This window comes from Hypanus sabinus, chromosome 1 (genome assembly GCF_030144855.1).
Source record: "Hypanus sabinus isolate sHypSab1 chromosome 1, sHypSab1.hap1, whole genome shotgun sequence".
In the NCBI taxonomy this organism is placed as follows: Eukaryota; Metazoa; Chordata; class Chondrichthyes; order Myliobatiformes; family Dasyatidae; genus Hypanus; species Hypanus sabinus.
The window spans coordinates 11808894-11835962 of record NC_082706.1 but is presented as its reverse complement, the minus strand read 5'-3'; the positions used below and the strand labels follow the sequence as shown (position 1 = coordinate 11835962).

General features: G+C 41.8%; 1 protein-coding gene across 1 annotated transcript in view; it reads right to left on the bottom strand.

The window, feature by feature from the left end:
- Nucleotides 1-813: 813 nt before the first annotated feature.
- The window catches only part of LOC132391423 (hexokinase-2-like), a 99383-nt gene continuing 73127 nt past the window's right edge, over nucleotides 814-27069 (bottom strand). The window contains exons 10-19 of the mRNA XM_059964606.1: nucleotides 25960-26264; nucleotides 24017-24165; nucleotides 21625-21744; nucleotides 19250-19345; nucleotides 17869-17968; nucleotides 16486-16669; nucleotides 14613-14768; nucleotides 12196-12429; nucleotides 7441-7587; nucleotides 814-7293 (exon numbers count right to left, since the gene is read on the bottom strand). Of these exons, the coding sequence (XP_059820589.1) occupies nucleotides 7443-7587; nucleotides 12196-12429; nucleotides 14613-14768; nucleotides 16486-16669; nucleotides 17869-17968; nucleotides 19250-19345; nucleotides 21625-21744; nucleotides 24017-24165; nucleotides 25960-26264 (1489 nt within the window). The 3' untranslated portion in view covers nucleotides 814-7293; nucleotides 7441-7442. The remainder of the gene's footprint in view (nucleotides 7294-7440; nucleotides 7588-12195; nucleotides 12430-14612; nucleotides 14769-16485; nucleotides 16670-17868; nucleotides 17969-19249; nucleotides 19346-21624; nucleotides 21745-24016; nucleotides 24166-25959; nucleotides 26265-27069) is intronic.

Sequence of the window (27069 nt, the reverse complement as noted above, 5' to 3'; positions counted from 1 at the left end):
GGGCAGCTGAGAAGATCATTAGAAGATCATTGGGGTCTCTCTTCCCGCCATTACAGACATTTACACTACACGCTGCATCCGCAAAGCAAACAGCATTATGAAGGACCGCACACACCCCTCATACAAACTCTTCTCCCTCCTGCCATCTGGGAAAAGGCACTGAAGCATTTGAGCTCTCACGACCAGACTATGTAACAGTTTCTTCTCCAAGCTATCAGGCTCCTCAATACCCAGAGCCTGGACTGACACCAACTTACTGCCCTCTACTGTGCCTATTGTGTTTATTATTTATTGTAATACCTGCACTGTTTTGTGGACTTTATGCAGTCCTGGGTAGGTCTGTAGTCTAGTGTAGTTTTTTTTCTGTGTTGTCTTTACGTAGTTCAGTGTGGTTTTTGTACTGTTTCATGTAGCACCATGGTCCTGAAAAACATTCTCTTGTTTTTACTGTGTACTGTACCAGCAGTTATGGTTGAAATGACAATAAAAAGTGACTTGACTTCACCTGGGCTCAATTCCCACTGCCACTCGTAAGAAGTTTGTACGTTCTCCCCGTGATCATGGGGGTTTTCTCTGGATGCTCCAGTTTCCTCCCACAGTTCTAAGACACACTGGTTGACGGGTTAATAGGTCATTGTAAATCATCCCATGATTATAATAGGATTAAATTGGGGGATTGCTGGGTAGCATGGCTTGAAAGGCCACACAGTATGTCAATAAGTAACAGATAAATAGATGGATGAACATCTTCAGTATGCTGTGGTCTGCTACTATGAAACCAATGACAAGAGACAACAGCGTGATTTTTTAAAATGAGAAATATATTTAATTTGCAACTAAACATTAATCCAGCAGAGAGTAAAAACCCAGTTTAACAGTAATAGCAGCCTTGGAAACAGTGCATGTCCTATATAAAAATAACTGACTTGCTCTATTGCATTAGTAATCAAAATAAATAAATGTTAATAAATATTAATGTTGCCTAATGACACACAGTATCATGATTTTTCATGCATAGGTCGGGTCTATTGCATAATTTCCAGCTGGTTTGTATTGTGATTCCACACTCAAAGCTCCCAAAACAACACCCACATCTGGGATGCAATCGTTTATTGCTTTTACAGAGGCTGTGCAATGGATATGGTTTAAACGTGCCAGGAAGGAGCAGTTATTTTGTGAAATCATCTGTTGTTGGTAATGAAATATAACAAAGATTTGGGTTTCTTTTAAAAAAACACATCTTAGAATTGCTACATTATAGGTCTATTCACATAGGTTTGATTTACAAATAAAAAATCCAGCAGTTTCATTGAAATATTAAAGATGAGAAATTCTGCAGATGCTGGAAGTCCAAAGCAACACACATAAAATGCTGGAGGAACTCAGTAGCTCAGGCAGCATCTACGGAAATGAACAAACAGTCGAAGTTTCGGGCTGAGACCATTCTTCAGGACTGGAAAGGAAGGGGAAGGGGAAGGGAGGATAGCTAAAAGGTGATCGGTGAAGCCAGCTGGGTAGGAAAGGGAAAGAGCTATAGGAGAAGGAACTTGAAAGGACAGAAGAGTGCACCATTGGAGAAAAGGAAGGAGGAGGGGATCTGAGGGGAAGTGATAGGCAGATGAGAAGAGGCAAGAGGCCAGAGTGGGAAATAGAAGAAGAAGGGAGTGGGAGGGAATTTTTTTTAACCAGAAGGCGAAATCAGTATTCATGCCTTCCAGTTGAAAACTACCCAGATAGAATAAACAAAAAAAATTTGTTCTCCTCCCTGAGGATGGCCTCATTATGGCACAAGAGGAAGGGGAATGGGCATTGGAATTAGACTCACTTGGTAGTCAGTACGGACACAGTAACCCGTTTTCATAACTGCATGGGATGAGCCAATTCTAACTTAGGCTTACTCTTTAACCCACAGCATCTTACCTTGGTAAGATTCTGAAAGATATACTGTTCAAGGTTCTGAGAAATACAGTTGACCCAAGCTAGAAGCAGACCTTAACACACACACCATTTCCAAATTCAAATATAACTTCTGTACATCCACTAACCTTTCCCCATTTCCCACTATTGCTCTGTTTTTCTTGGCTTTGGAGTGAATGTGCCAGACTGCACCCGTTATGGTCTGCCTGGGGGCTAGTCTTGTGCTGGACACAAACTTTCCTAATTTCACTGACTGGGACTTGACGACCCTGTAGTTGGTAACAACTCCCAGTTATCAGCATCAGTTAGTCTGTTCATACACAAAACTTACTTGGCACTACAGTGAACTGAGCTGTGGCCTGGTCTAGCTGCAGTGATGCCTATCTTTGCGTCTTTCATAAAACTTCTGTTCTGAATGCTATTTGGTTACTTTTATTGTTTGCATGATTTTTTTTCTCTCTGCGCATTAGGTGTTTGATGGATTTTTTTAATGGATTATTTTGGGCTTTCTTTGTTTTGTGGCTGCCTGTAAGGAAACAAATCTCAAGATTGTATGATGTATCCAGACTTTGATAATAAATGTACTTTGATATTGAAACTTATCAAATATTGAAAGTCTAAGATATAGTGGATATGGATAGCCAAGGACCAGAGGGCACAGCTTCAGAATAGGATATTCCTTTAGAACAGAGATGAGGAGGAATTTCTTTAGCCAGAGGGTGATGAGTTTGCCACAGGCAGCTGTGGAGGCCAAGTCTTTGGACGTAAATAAAGAGAAGCTTGATAAATTCGTGATTAGACAGGACATCAAACGTACAGGAAGAAGGCAGGAGAATGGGATTGGGAGAGATAATAATTTGGCCATGATGGAATAGTAGAGCAAACTCAGTGGGCTGAATGGTCTAATTCTGCACTAATGCCTTATGGTCTATATCTAATGTTGGCCTGGTAGAACTTAAGTATGCTGCATTAGCAGTCATTGGCATGTGTACCAACGGAGATCCAGTCAGGATCAGATATGATTGTAACGAACAATGGACCAGGTTTAAAGAGTAAAATGGTCTATTTCTGTTTTTCTGTGTCTATTTTACTTCAGATGTACATTATAAAAGTGCAAAAGTCAAATGTGATAACACAACTGATTTCAGTAATATAATCCTATTTTGATCAATATCAGTCAAAAGCTTACACATGGAGCTGAGTGTGGGAGTTGCTATCAAGTTCAAGACAAAAGTATGATCAATGGAAACTTTTAAATAGACCCGATAAACCTTGTTTCAGGTGAAATCAGTTCAAATCCAATGGTCAAATTTCATAAATTAATTAGCTCTAAAGAAAGAACAGTAAATCAAAGTCAAAATCCGATCAGACAATGATCGAATCACAATGATATAGAGGGTAAATAGTCCTTGGGAGGTCTTTCATTAAATCATTCTCTGCCCAATATCTCAGAGTTAGGAGGTCCTGTTGGATTGTGAAGGGAGCTTAGTGAGTGAAATCAGAAGTCTCCACCCTTCACTCTCCCCCCCCCCACCTCAACTTGCTTCATCTGCCTCTAATTTAATTCTCCCTTTGCCTCCCTCCGTCTCTCATTTACCTGCCACTGTCTGCAATCTCCACCCCTGTTCTCTTCCACTTCCTGACGCAACCTTCCTGTCATCTTGCAGCCCTCTCGATCCCACCAATCACCTCATACTCGTTTCTCGTCATTCCCCTTCTCTTCATACTGGCCGTCTCGCCTCTTCACTCTCAGTCCCAATGAATGGTTTCGGCACCAAATGTCAACAATTCTTTACTTCCCCCTCCCCCACCAACAAATATTGCTTATCCTACTGAGTTCCTTCAGTAAAGTGTTCCTTCACCCGCATCTTTGGTCTCAACATCTCTTGAAAAAAAGAAACTTGCCTTTTCTTTCTACCAAAGTGGATGACCAATGCCTTCCGCAACAATTGTATCACTGGTACAATCCAAATCTAAGGATACAACCCCAAATACAACTCCCTTCCTATTCTTTTACAGAATAGCGCACTACTAAATTTAAAATCTCCAGCATCCACTCAATTCAAGAAACTTATTAATTTTTGTCTTTGTTTCTTTCCCTGTACTGGACTCCCAATGTCACATAAGCAGTGGTTAAGAATACAATTGAAACAATACATTTAGGGCAGTAATACTTCCTCCAAGAGGTTTAAAAGGTATGAAATGACCCTCAAAACCATTTGCAGGTCAGGCAGCATCTCTCAGAGGTTTTCAAACCTGGGTCCACAACCACTTTGGTTAATGGCAGGATTCTATGGAACCACTGATCTACAGAAAGGACTAAAGAGTCGATATTTCAGGCTGAGATGCTTCATCAGGATGTACTGAGGAAGGGTCTTGGCCCAAAACGTCGACTCTTTATTGCTCTCCTTCAATGCTGCCTGATGTGCTGAGTTCCTCCAGCATTTTGTGTGTGTTACTCTGGAGTTCCAGCATCTGCAGAATCTCTTATGTTTCAGCTTCCCTTCTGTAACTTTCCTGCAGAAAGAATACTGAAAGGGCGAATTTTGTACTCTCCTTCAGCATTCAGCACATGTAAACTGAGAAGGTGGTGCTGTTTCAATCAAAAAATAACAAAGACAAATTATCAGCCATCTGCAAGACAATGAACAAATCCTTAGAGCAAAATAATATGAAAGAGTAAAAGTACCTCAAGATGGATATTCAGGGGTGGAAGACCTAATGACTTTTTTCCATCATTCATGGACAAGCTGGAGTGCATTTCATATGACAAGTTTCACTTTCATCTTCTGAACAATCTTTGGTTCGAAATAATTGAAATGGTGGTGACACATATACTGATGTTCCATCAGGCACAAAATTACTGAGCAGTAGGTCAGGAAGGAAAGCAAAGTGACCAGGGTGGAAAAGGCCTGACAGGCTTTGATCTCCAATGCAATCCAATGTATCCAATTAATGTTTAGATTTCATTCACTCCACCTTTCACCAGCCACTTTTTATACAGATGAGAATACAGCATGAACCTCAGCATTACCTCCTGCTCACTAATGTAATCTTACTGCTTCTCCATTAGTCACAGCACAGTAAGTTATCGTGGTTGTGCAGGCCAATTTGTGGAGAGAAGCTCAAGAGAAGTTTGACAATAATAGGAGGCTGAACTCAATCATCTGTATGAATCAACAGATTTTGGAAATAACTCGGAAAATGTGTAGCCCGGGTGGTTGATGGTTGGGTTGCGATTGTTCTCCGATCTTGGCAATCCATCTACAAATGTCTCGGCACCATTCGGAACATTTCATTAGCGTGCTGTTCACTTGTGGTGTGCCCTCCGAGTGCTTGGCTTTTATGTACTTACCAATCAGTAGAGTGGTTGTCATTATGGAAACTCAATAGTGACATAGGGAGGGGGTCTCGTCACTGATTAGTTGCATGGCGAACTCTGTCTGTTGTCTGGAATTTTGCCCGCATTGGTTTATAAACATAATTGAGTATCCATAATGACGACCAATCAATTGATTGTTAAGTGTATAAAAGCCAACCATTCGAAGGACACATCAAAAGTGAACAGCACACTGATGATGTCTCCTCGTGTGGTGACAAAATGTTTGCAAATGATTTGCCTAGATCAGAGAACAACTCAAACCAACCAGCAACAGATATCACTTCTTATATAAATGGAGAATATCTCCTATCTCACTTGTATTAAATAAATATACCAAGGTTCCTTGGACAGGCAAACTGACCAAGGTTGAATCATTATCTAATCAACTATCCCTAGTAACCTGCATCTTCTTTGTACCCACAACCAGCACCAGATTAAAAAAAAAACAAAATTCAATTTGTTGGAATTGTTGTCAAGTTTTCACAAAAATGTAATGATAGCATGTTTCCCATGCAGGTAGTATTGTGTGTGCTGAGTTACTACATACAGACCGGATTTTACTTCAATAACAGTGTACAAACTTAACAGAGTTTACACCAAGCTCAATACAAGCTGGTTCCAGTGATAATATTTCAGTACCATACGTCATACATCCCCTGTGCAAAAAATTAACCATGATTTCACTTCAGTATAAAAATACATGTATACTTCTTCTAAATTAAAAAAAACAGGTTATTGAATTTCAAAGATGCTTTCACCAAATATATCACCAAATATCAAAAGTTAATTGGTCACAATGGTAGAAACCAACTCCATGTGGAAGCCTTGCATAGCTGGGACACTGTTTTGACCCAGAAATAATCCACTAGAATTGAAAAGTTGCAATTCTCAAATTCTACAAGTGATTCAGTGGTAACCCATTGCATGCATAAGTACAATCTAAGTACCTCCACATTAGCTGCAGTTCCATGGAAATGTACCGTGGTTGTAATAGAGAAGCTGAAATCTGAGTCAAGCTGATGGCAATGCTAACTTGATTCCCCATTAAAATGTTCTGCATATTCTTAAGATACAAGTAATATTTTAAATAGTGCTCATCCCCGTTATTTACAGATTTGTACCAACTTTACAAATATGCTTGAACTTCTAACCTTACCCAACAGAAAATGTCAGGGTGTCACAGAAAATTTCTTTGTCCCCACCATTTTTTGCATGGCGGCATATTCAAAAGTGTGTGAGTCATTAATTTTGTAAACCTGTGCAAAATTAAGGTGACCTAACCGATAGTCGGTGCAATATTAGTCACTCTTTCTGCCAAAAGTATAAACTTTCTCACTGCCTATGAAGTTAAAGGCTCATGACAGCTGATGTCCAAACTTAATGGCAACTTCAGATTTCTTCTGTGGCTCTTGCTTCCATGAATGACATTTTAACACAGCAAAGTCAGAGCCAAGTGGGCAAATACTCAATTCAATTTGTTAATGTAAACAGATGAGAATGGAACACATCTAGGAGATTAGCTACCAGTCTTCTCTGGCCCAACAACTTGCATTAGACAACAAGGAGAGCCGGTGCAACTTGCAACTTGAGAGCCTGTTCACAAAAGCTTCCTAATCTACTGAATCTGTAGATGGCATATTTACATTCACAACAAATGTGCATCAGCAGGAACTACAGAACAACTTCTTTTTAAATTTCTGAAATAAACTACCTTAGTAATATTCTTCACCTCCAGTACTGACTTATCTTTTTAATCACACTTCACACTGCCCTTTCCCTTCCTTAACAAGTGTGGATCTGAAATATTAATAACTTATTTACAGAATTAGTTCAGTTCTCTTAAAAATAGCAACTGCAATGTCATAGTCATGTTCAGCTCCTCTCAGCAAAGAGCAGGCGACAGGTCACATTGGAATCAGTATCAACATCTTGGTCGAGGTTAAGCATGGGAGGTAGCAACTTCCATTCGGCATCCTTCATATGCAAGTTAGTATCTGGGCAAATGAGGAGAACACCAGCAATCAAAATTCCATTCTGAAATACGGGAGAGGTTGCACATCTCAAATGCACTCAGTAATATTTTAAGAGACGTGGGCCGGGTAGAGGAGGGGAGGTGGAAGAGAAAGTGTTGCAGTAGTTACTTTTAGTGCTGGCCAGCCTCTCGGATGCGACAGGCGACTGCAGTGATCAGAGCCGCTCCCTTGCCACTGCCATCCTCTGACTGCAGGAACGTCACCTGGCACTTGGGGGACAGGCGTTCGACAGTCTCGTGCATTATCGTAGAGAAGCTGCAAACAGGATAAAGAAAACAATTATACAAGGATCTGGAAGACGAAAATTAAAGATAAATAGGACCAGGTATTTCAAATCCATCTGCACTTAAATATCCCTTTTACGGTGCGTTAAATAGATAAGTTTGATCGGATTCCTATTGCCCCAATCTACAGAATACAACTTAACAACAATTAAATTATGGAGTAGCTATTCAAACATCATACACCATTTAGAGACCAAGCATGGGGGTGAGGGGGAGGTGGCTGCGCGGTTGATCCCATATGACATGACATGCCTTCATTCAATCCAAAAAGAGGTTTCAAAGTCAAAGAATATATTCAATTTTGAAGCGATAAAAACTAATGAAAGTAAAACCAGCAATATAACAAGTCCAATTCAATTCAAGTTTAATTGTTATTCAACCACACATGAATACAGTCAATCGAGACAGTGTTACTCTGGGGCCAAGGTGCAAAACACTCTACCAGCAATCAGGCAATACAGAAAGATATCAGTAAGACACAGCTGCGCAAAAGTATATAGTCCAGACCCGAGCCATGACCGGCACAGAAATCGGCAGTCGACCATAATACAGCTTGTCTTCTGCCGAGCAAACACTGGGGGTGGGCATCAGCTCCAGCCTGGGTGCTGTTACCACCCACCCCCAGTGGTGCGCACCTGCTCTGACACCTCTCTCCTTGCAGCTGTAAACAGGCGACACCACGGATCGAGGCTTAGTCCTCACTCTGACCGAGGCCACACAGTACACACACACCCACCCCCGTTTATCACCTGCCCCAGCTCTCCGCCAATAAATCAATGAAATGGACTTGCGGCATTCCACATTAACAACATCCAAAAGGTCTTGCGGTCACAAGAAAAGCAACCAAGACGGGCGCTTGCTACGGGATTATATGCCTCTTTCAAGTCAGGCAGCAGCACCATGAACAGCTCTTTCATTTTCTCTGTGAGTGAGAAACTCACTGACGGGGTAGACCTGCAATACTTAATAACTAACAGGATCTTGCAATCATAAAAAAAGCACTTAAAAAGGACCCCGTAGAAGCTGCTGCAATCAAATGCGCCTTAATGTATTAAACATACTTTGAGCTTTCTTCGAGGTAATTAAGCTAACATAAGCAGGCTTAAGTGAAGTTAAAGGTCTTTAAATGTAATTAAGTGTGTTTAAGCATTCGAAAGAAAAGTTATCACCCCAGCTCACTCACAAGTTCTAACTGAACTCCCAAAAGCAAAAGCATGAAGATGTAACTAAAGTCTACCACGCCCCCATCCACACGACGAACCACCATAGTAAACATACAACACAAAATACAACCGATAGAAAACAGAGACATAGCCCCTAGAAATGGTATGGTATAAAGTTGGTGACTATCTTGTGTGCAAAGAAATAACGTAAAATAAAGAACTGAAGCAAACAAGTTCCACTCATATCTCAAATGTTACCTTTATGGAAAATGAATTAAGCAGAATGAACTTATTTTCAGAGGATCAATATTCCTACTGTGGAGGGAGTTCAGAGAAATATCAGCAGGCCGATTCCAAGAATGGTGGGATGAATGTATGAAGAGAAATTTAGGCTTCTGTTCTCCAGAGAATGGAGAATTGAAAGAGAATCTCACATAAGCCTACAAAAATCTAACAGGACTGTAAAAAGCCTACAAAAATCCAACAGGCCTTCATGGAAGCCTACAAAAATCCAACAGGGCTGTAAGTGTTAGAAGTAGGAAGGATATTTCTGATGGCTGGGAAAATCCAGAATACCACAGACATTTAGGATGTCATGAAATGTGTTGTTTTGTGGCAGCAGTACAGTGCATGGCATAAAAAATATAAATTATGATAAAGAAATATATATTTTTTTGATTAAATTAAATTAGTAGTGCCAGAAAAGAGCAATAACAGTGAGGTAGTGTTCATGGGTTGGTCCATTGACCTTTCAGAAATCTAATGGTGGGCGGGTAAAAGCTGTTCCTAAAACGCTGAGTAGGATTTGTGCACCTAGAAGCAGGGGTCACAGTTTAAGGATAAGGAATAAGCCATTTGGGACTAGGGTGAGAAAATTCTTGAATGGTCAACCTCTGGGATTCTTTTCCACAGAAAGCAGTTGAAGTTACATAAATAAAGATATCCAAGAAGGAGCTAAATATCTTTCTTCAAGCTACAGAGATCAAGGGAGAAAGCTGGAACAGCACGGTGAATTTGGGTGATAAGTCAAAATCATAATGAATAGCGTAACAGACTTGAAGAGCTAAATGGCCTTCTTCTACTTCGATTTAGACCAGGGGTTCCGAACCCTTTTTATGCCATGGACCAATACCACTAAGTAAGTGGTCTGTGGATTCCAAGTTGGGAACCCCTGATTGAACCATAAGAACAGAATTAGGCCATTCAGCCTATTAAGTCTGCTCTGCCATTCCATCAAGGCTGATTAATTGTCCCTTGCAACACCATTGTCCTCTCTTCACCGTGTAACCTTTGACACCCTTACTGATAAAGAACCTATCGAACTCCACTTTAGATATACCCAATGACTTGGCCTCCACAGCCATCTGTAGCAATGGATTCCACAGACACATCACCCTCTCGATAAAGAAATTCCTCCTCATCTCTATTCTAAAGGGAAGTCCCACTATTCTGAGGATGTACCTTGTGGTCCTAGGCTCTCCCACTATTGAAAACACCCTCTCCACATCAACTCTGTCTAGGCCTTTTAGTTACGATCTTTCTATATTTTCTTTTCCACTTGGACTCTTGTTTTGGGTATACTATATATGTTTTTTAAATTGTACCAAACTGTCTCTCAAACAAAAAAAAATAGAAAAAAGTAATCATTTGCTTTCAATTTCAGGCTTATTTCAAACCTCATCCCAACACCGAATGGATAACACGGATTCAGATACAGATTTATTTATCACAAGTACAGCAAAACAGCGAAATGTGTCACTTGCATTAGCAACCAACACACCCGAGGACATGCTAAGGGGTAGCCTGCAAATGACACCACACACTCCACCACACATTGCCTGCCCAAGATGCGTGGCAGAACAAAACAGAACGTAAAACACGACAAAACAACAACAGCAAAACAAGTTCCATTCCTCCCTCCCATCCACCCACACACATACTGTGCGCAATCCTCCATTCCCGGGATGGTCTGTCTTCACCTTCCAGCAGAGCTGTGGATTTGCAGACTTGGAGCTAAACTTCTGATTGACCTTCAAACTTTTTTACTCCCCTCTTCACTTTGCAGCTCTGATTTTTGTTGTGTGTAACATTTATCCAAACTGGTTCAGGAGCCTGATGGTTAAAGGGTACTAACTGTTCCTGAACCTGGGGGTATGGACCTAAGGTTTCTGTACCTCCTTCCTAATATAATCTAAATGATATTCTTGCTCTAATTCTGGAAGCATCTTGTTTGATATTCAAAAGTACTCATTTTCGATCTCTGCCTCCACATGTAAATTTCTTTTTCGTCTTCCGTTAAAAAATACAAAAGAATCCATGAAAAACCACACACAGAGAGTGCCAAACAACCAATGTGCAAAAGACAAACTATGCAAATACAAAAAAGGTAAATAATTAACACTGAGAACGTGAGTTGTAGAGTCCGTGAAAGTGAGTCTGTGAGTTGTGAAATCAGTTCAGCATTGTGGTGAGTGATGAGTATTTAATATTTCAGTTATTTTTGAGAAATCTTGTATATATAATATTGTTTGATTAAGCACTCTGGTTTGTTTAAATAATTAATTACAGGTTATATGTATAAATACGTTAATTGAATGGGTCATCACATTCGTGCCTTGCTTAAAGTAAACACAAAGTTAGACCCATTTTTCAGACTCCTGTGTCTTCAATTGAATTAGTTTACCGTTACAAAACAGAACAATTTTCTTGGCCATTCAAGTTTTCAAAGGATTAATAGATTATCCAGTTACCCAAAGGATCAAATGTAATGATTCGTGTTTATGTCATCATCTGAGCAATAAGTACATGCCAACCATTTGACATAAAAAATAAATTAAATTGGGCTATCAGAAATTTAGAGCTTCCCTCATGCACCTCCAGGAAGTGCAGGGGATTGCAGCCAATATTAATTGAAGTTCAAATGTTAGTGTTGCAAAAGCAAAATCTGTGGAACAGATAGATCCTGAGTTGAGGGACAGGGTAGATAGTAACAGGCACATAGAACGCTGGGGAAACTCAGCAGGCCAGTCAGCATCTACGGAAAGGAGTGAACAGTCAATGTTTCGGACCAAGACCTTTCTTCAGGACTGAGAAGGAAGGGGGAAGATACCAGAATAGAAAGGTGGGAGGAGGGAAAAGAAGCGAACTGGAAGGTAAATGTGAAGCCAGGTGGGCGGGAAAGGTCAAGGGCTGGAGAAGAAAGAATGTTTTAGGAGAGGAGAGTGGACCATCGGGAAAAGGAAAGAAGGAAGAGACCCAGGCAGGTGAGAAGAAGTAAAATGTCAGAGTGGTAAATAGAGGAAATGGGGGGGAAGAAATTGTTCACCAGAAGAAGAAATCAATATTCATGCATATTTGGCCATCTGTGACTGAGGCTATCAAGAACCATGTACACAAAGACCTCCAGGATGACTTACTGTGGGTGCAGTTTGTACAACGTCCCATCCAGCCCAACAGTGACCTTGAGGGTGTCCAGGCTACGGTTCTCCCTGATCTTGTCAACGATAGCTGCCAATCCAGCACCGCAGAGCTGAGCTGCCCGACGGGAGACCACCCCACACACCTCCTTAACGATGATGCTGTCATCGCAGGTGCTCTGGAGACCCAACTGCTGCAGGATGGTACGGACCTGAAGCAATGCCAGTCGGTCGCTGCAAACAGCAGGAAGGCAAAGAGAAGGCATTAAGTGACATGAGAGACCAGTGTGGTGGTGCATTTGTATGAAGAATTACAATATGAAGAGTAAAAATTTCATATTAAGGACCTAGGCAGAAGAAACATGTGAAGCTAAAGGTTACAGTTCAGTATGTATTGCTATAGATTAATAATTCTGTAAGAACATAAGAAATAGGAGCAGCAGTAGGCCATCTGGTCCATCGAGCCTGCTCCACCATTCAATAAAATCATGGCTGACCCGGCCTTGACCATCTACCTGCCTTTCCCTGATAACCCTTCATTCCCCTGTAATGCAAAAATCTATTTAACTACGCCTTAGATATATTTAATGTGGTATCTCCTTTACTTCCCTGGGCAGAGAATTCCACAGGTTCACTAATCTCTGGGGAAAGCAGTTTCTCCTCATCTCCATCCTAGATCTATTCCCCCTAAATCTTGAGGCTATGTCTCCTAATTCTAGTTTCCTAGACAAGTGGAAACAACTTCCCTGCCTTAATCATGTCCGTTTGCTTCTTCATTTTATAAGAGTGTTTCTAAAAGACTCCCTCGCATTATTCTGAATTCTAGGAGTGCAGCCACAGTTGACTCAATCACTTCAGCCATAATCAATGACTCAATTATAATGAAAAGGGATAGTGTAGTGGTTAGCACAACACTTTTCAATACAGGCGACCTGGATTCAATTCCCGCCACAGTCTGTAAGGAATTTGTATGCTCTCCCTGTGACTGTGTGACTTTCCTCCCACAGTCCAAAGATCAACCAAAGTCCAAAGTCAAAGATCAAAGTTGTTAGGTTAATTGGTCAATAGAAATTGTTCTGTGAGTAGGCTAGGATTAAATCAGGGGATTGCTGGGTGGTGTGGCTCAAAGGACTGGAAGGGCCTAATCTGCACTTTATCTCAATAGCGAGTCACAAATTTGCACCAATCTCAAGGGATAAATCTGAAAGTCAAATAAGTTACTTCATAAATTGATTAAACCTTGTTTGAACAAAAGTGTGTCTCTGTGTCTCTAAAGTATTTTCTTTAGTTCATCTTGAAATGATGAAAGATGTTTTATAAATTAATGTAACACACTCAAAATGCTTGGAGGAACTCAGAAGGCCAGGAAGCAGTTGAGGAAAAGGGTAAACAGTCAACATTTCAGGCTCAGACCCTTCATCAGTCTTGATACTCAAAGAACATCCAACTTGTACCAAGTTATGTGATCTCAGCTGGACTGAAGTGGGGACAGGGAGTAAGAGTTGATATCTGTATTTGTGAAAAATGTTTTGATGTACGTTCCTGGTCCTAACTGACCTGGCAATGTTCATCTCATCCACTTATCACTTTCTGTTTCAACCTCATCTATTCAAAACATAATCTGCCAGCATTAATACTCATATCATTGTCATCCTCATGGCTGAATTTTAATAATTCAACCGGTGGTGATAAAAATTAAGGAACAAGCAATCTGCTCGAGGCTCTCAGGGTATCCCAATGCAGGAATTTGACTGAAAATGGTGATAATTCATTTCCCGCCACAGTTGCTGCCCCTCTCCGTGGATTGTCACCTTGTCGTGGTGGAGAAGCTTGTGTGGTCCCGAGATCCTGAGAGTGATGTCATATGGAGCTATGCTCCTGGTAGGGTCACCCTTGGCAGTAAGGTCGAGGGTGAGGTCCCTGACAAAGAACAATCCAACCAAGACCTCAACGGTGGAACAGGCAGACGATGTTACTTCAATCTCAATGGCTGTGAAGGCAGATGAAGGCTGCAACAAATCTATCAGCTCTAATCGTCGTGGTTTCCATGCCATTGGAATCAGTTGGTTGATTTGTGAAGTATCATGTGCTTCTTGGAGTGCAACATCAAGTACACGTTAAACAAATACTCACACAGGCGTCTTCGCTCTGTGGAAACGGAACGAAGACCATCACCCTCGACCTCGAGGGATAGCCTCGATGATAGTTGCTGCCAATGCACTGAGTTCCTCCAGCTGCTGCAGTATCTCGTCTCACCCTAACGGTTCCTTTACCTTAAGTTCCCTAATCAAATCTGGGTCATCACATAACACTCAGTTACCATTCCCCTGGTAGGCTCAGACACAATGGTGAAGGTGATACATGGTTGGCGATGGTGCACTTTGTGGTGATGATACCATTGTTCACCCATTACATACCTTTCGATCTGAGACAGGAATTTGGTTTGAAAGATGCCTCGTGTCTTGAGTCTTTCTGAGATCCTCCCTCGAAACAGTAGACCTTCTTTTGTGAACTTGATTAGGATGTTACGGACAATCTCTCCCAAATACATCCCACTGATCATCTTTTCATAACTGGGGAATCAAGCAAGATCATACAACTATTAATATCTCCAATAAAGTTCAAAGTAAATTCATTACCAAAGTCACCATATACTACCCTGAGATTCATTTTCTCGCCAAATATCATAGTAGAGCAAAGAAATACAACAGAATCAATGAAGAACTACACACATAGACTAATAAACAATGTGCAAAAGCAGACAAATTGTGCAAATACAAAGAAATATAAATTCATTCATTCGTTTTGTGCTGTGTCACATGACATGGACGATCATCGACTTGACCGGGCCTATTTTTGCCGAATTTTTCTACAGCAGTGGTTTGCCATTGCCTTCTTCTGGGCAGTGACTTTACAAGAAGGGTGACCCCAGCTATTATCAATACTCTTCAGAGATTGTCTGTGAAGATTCGGTGATCACATAACCAGGAACTGTGATATGCACCAGCTGCTCATATGACCATTCATCACCTGCTCCCATGGCCTCATGTGACCCTGATTGGGGGGCTAAGCAGGTGCTACACCTTGCCCAAGGGTGACCTGCAGGCTAAAGGACAGAAGGAGCACCTCACACCTCCTTTGGTAGAGACGTTATTTCTACCATGCCACACTAATAAATAAAGATAGATAGATAAATAAATAAGATAGGTAGATCAATAAATAAATAAATACTGAGAACATGAGTCATTGGGTATAGTTAAGGTGGAGGTTGATAGGTTCTTGATTAATAAGGGTGTCAAAGATTATGGGAATGGGGGTTGAGAGGGAAAATAAATCGGCCACGATGGAATGGCAGAGCAGACTCGATCAGCTGAATGGCCTAATTCTGCTCCTATGTCTTATGGTCCTACAACATGACTGTGAAGGAGGGCGCTCAGGAGATGCAATCCGACCACATGTGCATTTACGCACATACACAAACATTGCCTTGTCGTTCTGCTGTCATTGCACTGAGTGTAAGCACTTCACTGTCTTCCCCCTAGTATATTCTTTTAATGGGTTGGCTTTACTCTACCTCTCTGGCCATACACTTCAGAATATTCCATTCCTTTAGCAATGGGGATGTATAAATATGTATATACAGCTTGTTTATTTTGTAATAGGATTGTAATGTCATTGTGTGGTGCATCATACTCTAATTCAAGTATTGTCGTAAGTTAGCTTTGTTGGTAAATAAAGATGGTATGTCCTAGTACCTAAAAAATAGGGGGTTTTGCTCTCAGTTGGGGGAGAGAGAGATCGAGCTTCCTGAAGTTCACACTGGATGTGGTAAGTAGCTATAATTGTGTTCTCCAGTAGATATCTTTCTATAAATATTGTCAGTATTGTTTTTGTTATTTTCACTAATTTTTTGAAAGCTGGGTTTTTGATGGACAGAATAAACACCCTTGCACTAAAATGCTAAGCAGCTCCAGCCATTTTCCCTTTGGGTCGAAACACACATATTGTTACAATCAAAATCCATGTAACCATTCTTCATATAAAAGAAGTTGACTGTATCAATGGATAACTGAACCCAGCCATCTAACATTCACATATTCCATGGTTTTCAGTTACTTACTGAATGGTAACCAGGAATCCTTGACTCACCCATCTACACCCATATCCCTCCCAACCATGTTAAAGCAGCAGATTTCCCTTATTGTCATAGTGTTCCAGTTTAACTACTGTCCCACCACCAACACAGTTGGTTTCAGAAGTTTGTACCACCAGAAAATCACCATATAATACCTCTGCCTCCCAGGATTCAGTGAAAGCTTATCCACTTCCATGTCAAATTCAGTCCTGATGTCGTCTAGGCAACCATTGTCACCAAATGCTCCCCACTCCGTATTAACGCACATCCGTCCTTCGTCTCCTTCAACCATCTCCACATTCCTCATTTCCTCCATGTAACAGGCATTGCACCCTGTTCCTGCAGAGATGAAAAGACACATAATGTGAACCACATTAAGATACAAAGAATGGGCTTCAGAGTAGTCTGAAGCAGGGGTTCCCAACCTGGGATCCACGGACCCTTTGATTAATGGTGGGGGTCCATGGCATGAAAAGATTGGGAACCCCTGGACTGAAGTGTAGAGATGGAAGAATTGGGGAAGCTGACATGAGAATAACCAAGACCACAGGTGGTCAAAAGGCAAAGGTCAACAGATGACAGGTTTCCTTCCCCAAAGTTTATTTTAACAACAACTTGGTAGTTTCACAGCCACTGTAGTTGAAAACAAACCAAAACTGCTCAGAGTCTAAGCCCGGGGGTGACTCTGTATGATGTTCTGAAGTTCAAAAGAGTACGTTTGGTCCTTTATTAAGAAACCAGCAAAGACAAACGATCTTGCAGCGATACAAAACTAGTAAAACTGAAACTAGCAAAATAACAAAATAAGAGGACTAATAATTATATATTAAAGCAATCTAGTGGTAGTGGTCAACAAAACACTATGGCTCACCCTAGACTAAATTGAACTAACTACAAAGAGTGAATACATAATTATTCTCATTCGCTTCTACCACCCCCAACCCATGTGACAGATTACCCATAATAAACATGCAACACAAAATACAATACAGACATACATGTTGTTGAAAATGTCAATGCTCAATTTATTTGTTTCCTTGGGCTTAAATTGCCCATTTGCCAAAGTGCAATAGTAGCTTATTCTTTGAGTTCTGGAATGGTGGCCCAGTGGAACTTGTTGTGTTTGACGCTGAGGGATAGTTCAGAGGGATATCCGGACACTAGCCTTGCAGGATATTCAAATGAACTTTATTGGCAATGCTGGTTGAACAGTATGTGAACGCCTCCCACGTAGGAGTGGCATAGGAATTACACTATTAACTATTACAACAGAACTCGTCTCAGACAGATTTGAAACACAAAAGAGTGCTGATAGAAACATAGAAAACCTAGAGCACAATACAGACCCTTTGGCCCACAATGCTGTGACGAACATGTACTTACTTTAGAAATTACCTAGCGTTACCCATAGCCTTCTATTTTTCTAAGCTCCGTGTACCTATCCAAGACTCCATAGCGCAACACCATCACAGCCCCAGCGACCTGGGTTCAATTCCCGTCAAAGTCCATAAGGAGTTTACCTCCAGTCAAGTACTCACCTACAATGAGACCAACTTCGCACTGGGGATCATCATAGCCACAGGACATCATTGTTCCGACCGTGTCATTAACAATCGCCACAACATCCAAGTCAAACTCCTGAATTAGATATGAAACAAAAGCATTTACACTGCAACTCTCAGCCATCAGAATGCAAGTAGAGAAACTAAGAAAGGTCACAGGTCAAAGTGCAAAAGGAAAGAAGTCACAACGTGGTGATATAAACATACAACAGAGTGGTTGGAGTATTGCAGAAACTGCCGATCTCCTGGGATTTTCACACACACCAATCTCTAGAATTTACAGAGAATGGTGCAAAAAAAACCAAGAAAGAAACATCCAGTGAGCGGCAGTTCTGTGTGCAAAAACACCTTGTTAATTAGAGGAGAATGGCCAAACTGGTTCGAGCTGACAGGAAGGTGACAGTAACTCAGATAACCGCACGTTACAACAGTGGTGTGCAGAAGAGCATCTCTGAACACACAACATGTTGAACCTTGAAGTGGATGGGCTACAGCAGTTGAAGACAACACCAGGTTCCACTCTTATGATCTTACAATCGCAAGACAGTGCTGGACATTAAGAACCTAAAATACTGCAGGCCTGCCCCCATCAGTGAGTTGCTCATTGCTGGAAAAACTGTAGGTGCTGATTGTGTTGCTGCCTGCATCAGAGAGGTGATGAAGGTGTCAGTGTCAAAACCAGTGTGCAGTAGTGATCATCTTAGTCGCTTTTCTTGTGATTGTAATATCCTATTGGTCATCAATAACGTGGAATGCTGCAAGTCTGATTCACTGGTCTATTCGTCGACAGCATGGGTGGGCATCAGGCAAGCTGTGAGGCCTCAGCTGTAGCGAAAACTAGGCCTCGAGCCACAGTGTTGACGGTTTACAGCTGCCCAGGAGGGAGGCATTGGAACTGCTGCACTCTACAGGAGATGGTGCAGCACAACATCCAAGCTGGAGTTGGTGCTGCGCCCCAGTGTCTGCTCGGCAGAAGACAAGCTTTATTCCAGACTGCTGCAACATTCATGGACACAAAGCCTTTTGTCTGCTTTTTTTGTGTGTAACTGTATTTTACTGACATCTTATTATGTGTTTGCTATCTTCTATGTGTTATACGTGCCTTGTGCTGTGTGTGACTGTTGGTACTGTGTTTTGTATCATGGTCCCAGAGTAACACTGTTTCATTTGCCTGTATTCAGGTACAGTTGATTGACAATTATACTTGAACTTGACAGACTGATCTGGAGCCAAGACAAGGAGGAGCAGTAAAATGTCCTCCCTTACTCCTGGGTACTGCAATCTATACAATAACTCTCAGCTCTTCAGACTGCAAGGCAATTGCAGACAGGCTGGGCTCAACCTAATATATTCTTACCTCTCTTCTCCTGATGGCTTCTCGAAGGAGGTCAACAATATCTTCACCTTCGCAACCAGTAGCTTTGAATCCCTTGGTCCATTTTAAAAGAATTCCCTGCAGGATGTAAACATATCACAATTAGCACGTGGCCAGCTATCGGTTCTCGTACACCAAGTGGAGATGTTGCTTCAGGCGTTCCAGTTTTTGTTACGCTTGGATGAGTCCATGTTCTCCCACCTCCTCATGCTCAAACTTACCACCTGCAGGTGATCATTCTGAATTGAACCATCAGTCCAAAGGTCATGTCACTTCTGGTCACGGTTCAGGATGCGCTAGCAGAGACTCTTTTTGTTCGGAAGAAGACTGGCTATACTTGAAAATTCAAATATTTTCTGGTCTACCACTGCCAAATCAACTTTAGATCAGAAATTGAGTAAATCTCTAGTCTGCCTCATGCAAAAACTCAAAATCTCATTGAAAACATATTCAGCTTTCTCCCAAGTCAGAATTAACTGCTGAATTCTCCATCTTGAGTGAGGTACCTGTAACTGTGGGCTCTTTGCTTAAGTTCTGGTCCTTACGGTTCTTCCCGGAGTTAAAAATGATCTTAATCTTAATTCTAAGATTTCAATTTATTTCAGAATACAAGCAAATATACAAGTACTAAGCAAACTAAATAAAGAGCTGAGAAACGATGTGAAGAGGGGAATTAATGTGGAGGGGTGTAAGACAAAGGAATAAAGATGGAGCTTCTGAAAAAATCTATCACTTTTATAGATAAGATAAAAGAAAATCCTAAGATAGGAAGTAATTACAGACAGACAGACATACTTTATTGATCCCGAGGGAAATTGGGTTTTGTTACAGTTGCACCAACCAAGAATAGTGCAGAAATATAGCAATAGAAAACCATAAATAATTAAATAATAATAAGTAAATTATTCCAAGTGGAAATAAGTCTAGGACCAGCCTATTGGCTCAGGGTGTCTGACACTCTGAGGGAGGAGTTGTAAAGTTTGATGGCCACAGGCAGGAATGACTTCCTATGATGCTCAGTGGTGCATCTCGGTGGAATGAGTCTCTGGCTGAACGAACTCCTGTGCCTAACCAGTACATTATGGAGTGGATGGGAGATGTTAATTAATTAATAGACTTCATAATTAAATCAATTACATCACATGGTTAATATGCTAATACTCAGCCAATGAACAATGAGAAAGATGATAAACCATCTGCTATACCACTTTCTGCCAGTGAGTGTGAATTATACATGAGTTCATTAAAAAGTACAAATCTTATAAAATATATTTGAAAGAACAGTGGTTCCAACATAACCAACTGCTGAAGTCTGAGTAATTTTAATTGTAATGCACTTTTAACTAGATGGCAAAATATAGGACATTATAATTTATTAGCTTGGATTTAAACCAAAATGTAATGCATGAGTAAAGCTAGGAGAGCATGTGACCTTGTGCTGCCCATTTCCTTTGAGGTTGACATGACCCAAAAGGTATGTCTATGAAGGTTCTCAGTCATCCAGGTCATTGTACATCAAGCAGTAGTAAATCAAGGCAACTGGGCTTGTTGTGTTGTCTAGCAGACGTTTTGCCACTCATCCGAGAGGCTTCTTCAGCTCTGATCCATGGAACTGCACAGATCTGCATATTGGCAAGACAAAAAAACCACTTCACTAACGGATGGCCCAACGTAGGAGGGTGAACACCTCGGGTCAGGACCCGGCCATATATCTACACCTAAAGGACATGGGACACTCCTTTGATGATAACAAGATGCACATTTTGGACAGGAAGGACAGGTGGTTTGAAAGAGAAGTTAAGGAAGCCACTTTTGTCAAACTGGAAAACCTAACTTGAACAGGGGGTGAGGTACGACACCACCTATCAGCTACTTACAATGCAGTCCCAACCTCTCCACCCTGGCATCTCCACAACAGCTCACACCTCCATTCGTGCAAAAGATAAGACTAATGACCCTCTCATTGCCTCTACAACTCTTAACAACCCTCATGTGATTGCTATACCTTTAAAAACTCACAGAGTTTTTAAGCTGGAAGCTACCCACCGTGGATGAGAATGGAAGAAGTCTCTCAGACAAGAGGCGAAACGTCTTCTAGACAACACAGCAAGTCCAGTCGCCTTGATTTACTACTGCTTAAGACCCAAAAGGTGGTGGCTGATTTGCCTGTTTTGTCCTAATTTTTTTTATACATATTGCTTATTGAAATTAATAGCTCTTTTAATGTATTGCACTGTAATGCTGCCAGAAAACAACAAATTTCACAACATACGTATGTCAGTGATATTATGGTTTGTTTCTTCGGAGATAATCTGGCTGTACAGATCACGCCTGGGTGCATTGCCTGCAGTACTGACCTGATCCAAGTTCCTTTGTTCACACGGAAAAGAGAAGGTGAATCCAAGTGGAAGCCTACAGCCTTTCATCCCCATATACTCCAGGAAATCACCAATACAGTGAACGATGTGATCAAAGAGCTATCGAACAAACAAGGGCAAAGAAGTATTAGGAATTGAATGTACTTATGGTCAATTCTCCAATAAGCCATCTCAACTTACATTAGAGTCAGAGAGTCACAGGACACTCATCATCATCGTTATGTGTCATGTCGTGTGATGTGGGTAATCGTGGTCTTTAATCTGCTTATTCTTTTCTCTATCCATGATCATGGTTGTCCTTGGCAAGTTTTTCTACAGAAGTGGTTTGCCATTCCATTCTCAAACAAGCGAAAACCTGCAGATGCTGGAAATCCAAACAACACACACAAAATGCCGGACAAACTCGGCAGGCCTGAGTCCAGACAAAGAGTCTCAGCCGAAAACGTTGACCGTACTTTTCCCCATAGATGCTGCCTGGCCTGCTGAGCTCCTCCAGCATTTTATGTGTGTTGCCATTGCCTTCTTCTGGGCAGTGTCTTTACAAGACGGGTGACCCCCACCCCCCCAGTCATTATCAATACCCTTCAGAGATTGTCCGCCTGGCGTCAGTAGTCACATGACCAGGACTTGTGATATGCACCAGCTGCTCGTACGACCATCCACCACCTGCTTCCATGGCTTCATGTGACCCTTTTTGAGGGGCTAATCCGGTGCTACACCTAGCCTAAGGGTGACCTGCAGGCTAGCAGAGGGAAGGAGCGCCTTGCTTCTCTTTCAGAAGAGACGTATCTCTACCCCACCACCCAGGACAGGAGCATAAAAATAACTATGCACCTCATGAAGTCATACAGCACAGAAACAGGCCCTTTGGCCTATCTAATCCACATCGAACTGTCTAGTCCCAGTGACCTGCAACCAGACTATAGCCCTCCATATCCACTCCACCCATGTACTGATCCAACTTCCCTTGTTTGTTGTCCACCACTTCCACTGCTGGAACAGACCAGTGTTCAGAAAGCACATTTCACAGCCTTGGGACATTGACTGAAATACACCAGAATGCAGTCACAGCTATACAGTAGGGGCTGAATGCAACAATGAATGTATAGTCTAACAGAATGGGAACAGGATCTTCTGCCCACTAAGTCTGTTCTGACCATACAAGCACCCTGCATTTGTTATGGTGCAATCTGGAGTTAGAGTATAGAGCAACTATTAACGTCAACAGCAACCAACCTTGTGTGCTTAAAGGGGACAAAATAAAAACAAAGTCGGGCATGGATTCACTGGTTTATCCAGAGGAGGAGATGAGCATTTCTGCTCTGGATACAAAGAAGGTTTGGGAGTACTCAGCTGAAGTCCATGTGTCAATAGCTTTAATCTAGGATTTGGGATTTGAACTCCACGATGCTAGGGACAAACTGAAGTTCAAGGATCTACCTTGTAACAACATGGGAAATAGAAGCAGGATGTGGGTTTTCACTCACTAAGATTGTGGCAAACCTTCCACCTCAGACCCATTTTCCAGTGCTGTCCTTGGGTGGAACGGGGTCAACGGGATTCCTCTACTGGAAGCTGGCATGGACTTGATGGGCTGAAAGGCCTCTTTCTGTGTTGTAATGAGTTTGCTATAGCCCTTGATCCTCTTAAGGTCCAGAAATCTATCAATCTTTGTTTTGAACAAAGACAACTGAGCCTCCATGCCCTCAAGCATGGAGAAATCCAGAGTTTCATCATTCATCTACATGAAACAGTGTCATCAGAAAGCAGCATCTATCATCAGAGATCCTCACCACCCAGGACATCAGGTAGAAAGTACAGGAGCCTCAGGTCTTGCACCACCAGGTTCAAGATGAGTTACTACCCCACAAAAACCAACTATTGAGATGTTCCCCGCACTTTAAGGACTCTTTATGTTGTCATTATTTATTGCTATTTACTCATATTTGCATTTGCACAATTTGTTGTCTTCTGCACTCTAGCTGATCTTTCATTGATCCTGTTATAGATACTATTCTATAGATTTGCTGAGTATGCCCACAGGAAAATGAATCTCAGAGTTGTATATGGTGACGTATATGTACTTTGATATTAAAATACACTTTGAACTTCTGAATAAAGGAATTTCTCCCCATTTCAATCCTAAATGGAGTGTCTCTTATTCTAAAACTTTTCCCCTCATCCTAGACTCCTCATCCTATGGAAACATCCTCCCCGTGTCTGTCCTGAAAAGTCCTTTAAGAATTCTTTATGCCTTTGATTAGATCACCTCTGATTATCTTAAAACTGTAGATGTATGGCCCCAGTCGACTCAATCTCCCGTAACGCTAGCGTACTTGCTAGCGACAACGAGGTCTTGTGTTTTGCTCACCTCCTCGCCCGTCCCTTCCATAGCATCCAGAGGGATGGTGTAGATCTTGTTGTGCATTTCCACATTTCGACGCTTCCCACCCCGGACCTTCACGAGAAGCACACGGAAATTTGTACCACCAAGATCCAGTGCCAAGAAATCTCCATTCTCTGGGAAAAAAAAATACAATCTGAGTCAAGAATCGGAAGTTCTTCCGTGCACTATTCCTAAACATTCCGATAGCAGACATCAGTAAAGCACAGCACAGTTGTATTACCTTACCACAAATGAAATGGAGAATGCTCTGGTGGGTTGATTATTGTTTTACTTGGAGCATGGCACCGTAGTGTAACCGTTAGAGTAACACTATTGCCGCACCTGGGTTTAATTCCCGCCACTGTCTGTACATTCTCCCTGTGACCACGTGAATTTCCACCCAGATTCCACAGTGGATACAACCCATTCCATCATGGGTAAAGCCCTCCCCTCCACTGAGAACATCTAGAGAAAATGTTGTTGCATGAAAGCATCATCCACCACCCAGGTCATGCTCTCTTCTCACTGCTGCCGTCAGAAGGAAGGTACAGAAGCCTCAGATCTCACATTACCAGGTTCAGGAACAATTATTACCCCTCAACCATCGGGCTCTGGAATCAATGGGGATAACTTCACTCACCCCATCACTGAACTGTTCCCACATCTTATGAATTCACTTTCAAGGACTCTGCATTTCATGTTCTTGACATTTATTGGATATTTATTTATTAATTTTTTTTATTTGCACCGTTTGTTGTCTTTTGAACAAAAGACAAAATGGTCTTTCACTAATTCTATAACTTATTATTCTATTATGAACTTATTGAGTATGTTCGCAAGAAGATTAATCTCAAGGTTGTATATGGTGATAGGTTAATCATATAATTGGGCAGCATGGGTTTGTTGAGACAGAAACGCCTGTTCCCATTCTGTATTTCTGAACAAGATTAAATAAAATATTTTAGCTTAATTACAGAAAATCGCTGCTTGAGTACTGTTTCCAGGGTTATATTTCCTGACAAGAGAGGATTGTTGAGTTCTGCCTCCTGGGAACTTGGGTTGAGGCAATACCTGAACGGTTGAATTAAACATCCTGGTTTAACTTCATGTTGCCTTTGGTTGCTTCATGATTTACTTAAATATATTACCATGTGGTCAAATTTCTGACTTGCAAACTGTCTGGGTTACGACTAGTTTACAGAGTTGGAACCCTATCGTAACTTGGTGAGGACCTGTAGGGGTGTTTAAAAATTAGTAAGATATGTGATATGATGGTTGAAGAGATGGCCCAGATCTTAGAGCGAGGATGTTTGATGATTTAAACCAGACGGGTTGAAAGGGCAGGGTGCTGGGACCAGAGGTAAGGGTCAGGATGGAGCGGTTCATTGCTCTGCGATGTTTACTACCATCAGGGGGATGTACCAGAGATTGAAAACGCACACTTAATAATTTAGGGAAGTTTCTTCCCTTCCACCATCAAATTTCTGAATGATCCATGAATACTTCACTATTTTGCTCTCAGTTTGCACAGTCAGTGGTCACTTAATGAAGTGCACCTGTATACATTTAGGTACTTTGATTACAAAATTTACTTTGAAATTTTAAACCTTGAACTTTAATAAAGCAGCAGTATATTTGTCACTCTAACTTATTTTATAATAAATTCATTGCATTATACTGCTGCTGGTAAACAACAAGTTTCACAGCAGAGGCCAGTGATTATAAACGTGATTGTGATTCTGTAAGTTGCAACACTGGAAACTGGACAGCAGCTCTCCCGTCTGCACTTGATGAACAATTAGAGTGACAGTTACCATCAACAGAAAGATGGGAATTATATCTGACCATCCAGCAGAGATTGGACCTTGGTCAAAGCCTGAGGACGATATACACACCACCATAAAATTCAGCCTTTTCAAACACCGTACCTGTTCCATCTGGCGTAGCCCGCACGTAAGTTGCCAACATTTTCACAGTAGCAGTGGAGTGAGTTTCTTTCTTCAGGCCACGTTCCATTTCGACTATCATCCGTCTCTTCACCTCTAGCAGCTGATCATCGCTCAAGTTAAAGGCTGACAAAATCTCCTCTCTCATTTTCTGTTGCTTTGCGAGTCTGTAGGCGACTGCTGTTACCATAGCAGCACCTTTCCCACTGCCGTCTTCAGAGGGCAGGAAACGAACTTCACAGTTAGGGACCAACCTTCTCACTGCCTTTTGCAGCCGCCTGGCAAACCTGTTGAAAAGGGCGTGAAAGGGGGATATCAGTCAAGTCGTCCTCCCTCGCCTCCGTTCAGGGACCCACGCACTCCATCCAGGACAGGCGACCGACACTTCACCTGCGAATCTGCTTGGGTCAGCTGCTGTGTTTGGTGCTCCCGATGTGGCCTCCCCTACACTGGTGAGACCTGCAGTAAACTGGAGGGCCCCTTTGCCGTGCACTTTCACATCATCCCCCGCAAGCGAGACTTCCCGGTGGCCAAACATTTCAATTCCCGTTCTCATTCTCATTCCAACATGTCAATACATGGCCTCCTCTTGTGCCAAGATGAGGCCACCCTGAGGGAGCAGAACATCACCTTATATTCCATCTGGGTAGCTTCTCACCCGATGGTATAAATATTGATTTTTCCTTCCAATGAACAAATTCCCTACTCACATCCTTTATTCCCTACTCTAACCTTTTACTTCTTCGCAGCTGCCTATTACTTCCCCCAGGTCCCCTCCTCCTTCCCTTTCTCCTATGGTCCACTCTCCTCTCGCATCAGATTTCTCCTTCTCCAGCTCTTGACCTTTCCCTCCCACCTGACATCACCGATCACCTTCCAGCTAGCCTCCTTCCCCTCCCCCACCTTTTTATACTGGCGTCTTCCCCCTTCCTTCTCAGTCCTGACCAAGGGTCTTCGTATGAATCGTCGACGATCTATTCACTTCTATAGCTGCTTCCTGACTGTTGAGTTCCCCCAGCATTTTGTGTGTGTTGCTCTCACTACCTCCTGGTAAATCAATGTGTGCCCCTGAAGTGTTGAAACTCGATTAAC